The 3168-nt window shown below is 42.4% G+C and overlaps 1 protein-coding gene across 1 annotated transcript; it reads left to right on the plus strand.

Annotated features, from left to right (window-relative positions):
* Positions 1-778: 778 nt before the first annotated feature.
* On the plus strand, positions 779-3019 carry LOC119276394 (transcription initiation factor TFIID subunit 7-like). The gene is made up of 5 exons (XM_037557450.1): positions 779-1025; positions 1800-1933; positions 2003-2122; positions 2224-2284; positions 2689-3019. Exons 1-5 carry the CDS (start codon positions 899-901, stop codon positions 2838-2840), a joined length of 594 nt encoding a protein of 197 aa, XP_037413347.1. The 5' UTR covers positions 779-898; the 3' UTR covers positions 2841-3019.
* The last annotated feature ends 149 nt before the right edge of the window (positions 3020-3168 follow it).

Here is a 3168-nt window from a genome sequence, read left to right on the forward strand (position 1 = left end):
TAGCCACTCCATTACTAACATCATCTATAGTTACCAAACATGATGCCAATGATGGACTTGAGAAATCCAACAAAAATACAAGAGAAGATAATTTTTGCTGACATGGAAGTAAAAAAAGGTTCAAATATCATGTTCATGTATAATTAACAACAAACTAAAGGTGTCCGAGTTGGTTATTGGGTTGAGTAACAACCTAATAAACCTAGGTAAAAATCATCTTTGAAGCATTTTCTTTCTCTCGCCCACCAAGGCTAACCACAATACTAATAGAGCAGACATCTAACAAGAACATGGATGGGCGAAAAATGGGAAAAGCAAAACCGGTGCAACCACATGAGGTGCAATGCGAACGATGGACACAAAAAATCCAGAAAAAGACTTTGAAAAGGGGCCAAATGGTTAATTTTCGTTACTAGACATCGTTTCCTTCATGGTGAGTTGATTGTTGGGCCATGTTTATTTAGAACTTAGGAGGTGTGGGTTCAAAATTTGGAACACCCATCTTTTTCGCGACATGTATTGCACACCCATGTGCGATTATTTTTCACAGCATGTATTGTATACCTATACATGAAATTATTTTTCACGGCACGTATTGTTTAGGTGATCGCGTTCGTCGATGGCAATCAAACAACTGGCAGATCGTCCGGCGCTACCCCTAAAAGCCGAACGTTCGTTAGTTAGTACAATCCATTTTTTCCATTAAAAAAAACAGGATGTTGTAAGTCCACCGGGACCTACCGTTCAGCGTCCTATCCACCGGAGCCGTCAAAGCAAATGAAGCGGACGAGGGGAACTCTCCGGGACAAACAAGCAAAGGGGAAGGGGGTAGCTATCCTTCGAACTCGCCCCGTGTTGGAATCTTGTACAGAGTTCGATTCCCGGCGGTGCAATTGCCATGGACGAGCAGTTTATCCTCCGCGTGCCCCCATCCGTGGCGGAGCAGATCGAGCGTCTTATGAACGAATCTGCCGCCGGCTCATCCTCCAACCCCGACGACGCCTCCCTCGACCTCTCCTTCTCAGGTGCCCTCCGCCTCTCTTCCTCCTCGCCCCGCGAATTCTACTTCCCGTTTCCGCGGGAAATTGTTGTAGAGCAGTAGAACTGCGGATCTGTGATTAAGGCTGTTGTACTCATCGATGCCCTAAATTTGCACTGATAAGTAGGTTCGAATATGCTGATAGCACAATTATCAGTTGTGACTGCCTCGTTAAAAATATAGTGTACAAATTAGCTTGCTTGCTGATGCAGATTAACAGAGAACGAAGTATCACTGTAACACAAAACTTTACGCCTGCATAATTTCTTTGTAGCTTAACAGTTGTTAAATTCTGGGTTCTTACCTACGGATGATATGAGATCAATCTCAAGTTCTCACTTAATTGGTGTTTGTGTTCATATTCCCCTTTGCAAGTTACTGCGGTTGCATGTCTTGGCTCAGATATGATTAACTTATCTTATGATCTTATCTGTACAAAACCATGAAACCAGTCAGTATTGGTAATAAAAAGGAAACTTGGATTCAGTAAATATCTGACTCTGAAGAGCTTAGGCCTTTCATCATGGCATGTCAGGCTCGTACTAGACAACCTTTGCAATTATAACCTTCAAATGCTGATTACCAAACTTCCGATGTAACACTGTCTATGTGCAGTCAGTTTATGCACTTGTTTCCACTAATAGTAAAATGCAATGGTCTCTCTTCATTTTAAAGAATACAATACAGTAGTCTTCAATTGTTAACTGAACTTTACTTAATCCTTATTGCCTTTTGATCGATGGTAATTTTCCTCTTACAGAGGATGGAAGGAGTGGCACATTTATGATTGGAAACCAGAGGTTTCCTGCATCTCTCTTGGATCTTCCAACCGTTGTGGAGTCATATAAGACATATGATGATTCCTTTTTAGTTAAAACTGCTGATATTGGTCAGGTAAAAGCGAAGATTTGTGTATATGTCTTGTTAATTTGTAGGCCTCGTAATCATTTTAAACTGGAACAGATGGTAATGGTAAGAGAAGAAAATGATCCTGCTCCAGAAGGAGCTGAATACAAGCATGGACTTACCCCTCCCATGAGGGATGCACGCAGGCGACGTTTTCGCAGAGAGCCCGACTTGAATGTATATGAAATTGACTACCCTTCAGCCATATTTGTTTCCCATGTTGATGAAAACACACTGTTAATCAGGAGGCTAAATCTTGCATGCACCCATTTCTGCAGGCAGAGCTTGTTCACCGAGTTGAGAAGGATCTTATAAGTATTATGCAAGGAGTGCCTGTCAGTATCCTTTTGATCTGTGAGATTTTGCCAAATGCTTCGGCCTATTGCAATAGAACAAATGACTAGTAATTTGTTTTGTTCTGTATTATTTAGTTGGTAGTCCTGCACTTCCATTGGCTCATCAACTTCGTAATGAATCAACTGCTTGCCCTTTACTTTAGAAGCCATGATGTCTATATGTAGTTCCCTTGTTGATAAGGATAACGTTCAGAATCTCTTAAGCATGTCATTATAGTGATCGCATATAAAGGGTTCCAAACCTAACCTTCAAAACCTGGAATGCCTCGTCGAAAGTTGTATTCTATCCCGACGGCATCACGTTCATGGGTCAAACCATCATAAAAAGAAACCTCGCTGTTTATATGCAAATCTGTCTGCGTGTGAAGTTCTTTAACTTGTTTGTAGACCAGAATGCTAGTGTAGCTGGAGGCGGTGAAGGTGGTGATCGCAAGAAAGCTGCACCAGCTCTTGCACCCAAGCCTAACGTTCAAGAGCCTGCTGCAAATGGCGAAGAAGCTGAGGCTGATCGGAGCGACTCTGACGAGTCAGACAGCTGAAGTGGACCAGAATACCAGAATAGACACTGCAGCTTCAGTTGGCCGAGCAAACCCAGTGTATGTATTAGGCGATTCAGATCAAAGAATGCGCACTTTTACCAAGCAAGCGCGCTTGTTGTCTCCTACTGTACTGATCATCATCTCATCAGTAATAATAAGAGTGCGACGACTTTCCATTATGGTGGAAGAGTGTCCGTATCAAGGTGGTGCTCGAGTCCTTATTTGTTTCAGCCGGATGTTGATTACCAGTGCCGCAATGTTGCTGATTTCATAAGATTCAGTTGTGAATGCTGAAGATTCCGTGAACTTCATTTTGTGGCAGCGCTAT

This window comes from Triticum dicoccoides, chromosome 3B, assembly GCF_002162155.2.
Source record: "Triticum dicoccoides isolate Atlit2015 ecotype Zavitan chromosome 3B, WEW_v2.0, whole genome shotgun sequence".
Classification (NCBI taxonomy): domain Eukaryota; kingdom Viridiplantae; phylum Streptophyta; class Magnoliopsida; order Poales; family Poaceae; genus Triticum; species Triticum dicoccoides.

What these genes read in the sequence shown, in the direction of transcription:
- LOC119276394 (XM_037557450.1), top strand. Translation starts at nt 899, where the DNA reads ATGGACGAGCAGTTTATCCTCCGCGTGCCCCCATCCGTGGCGGAGCAG. An exon ending in CCTCGACCTCTCCTTCTCAG is followed by an intron (nt 1,026 to 1,799) that starts GTGCCCTCCGCC and finishes TTCCTCTTACAG; the next exon opens with AGGATGGAAGGAGTGGCACA. An exon ending in GCAGAGAGCCCGACTTGAAT is followed by an intron (nt 2,123 to 2,223) that starts GTATATGAAATT and finishes CCATTTCTGCAG; the next exon opens with GCAGAGCTTGTTCACCGAGT.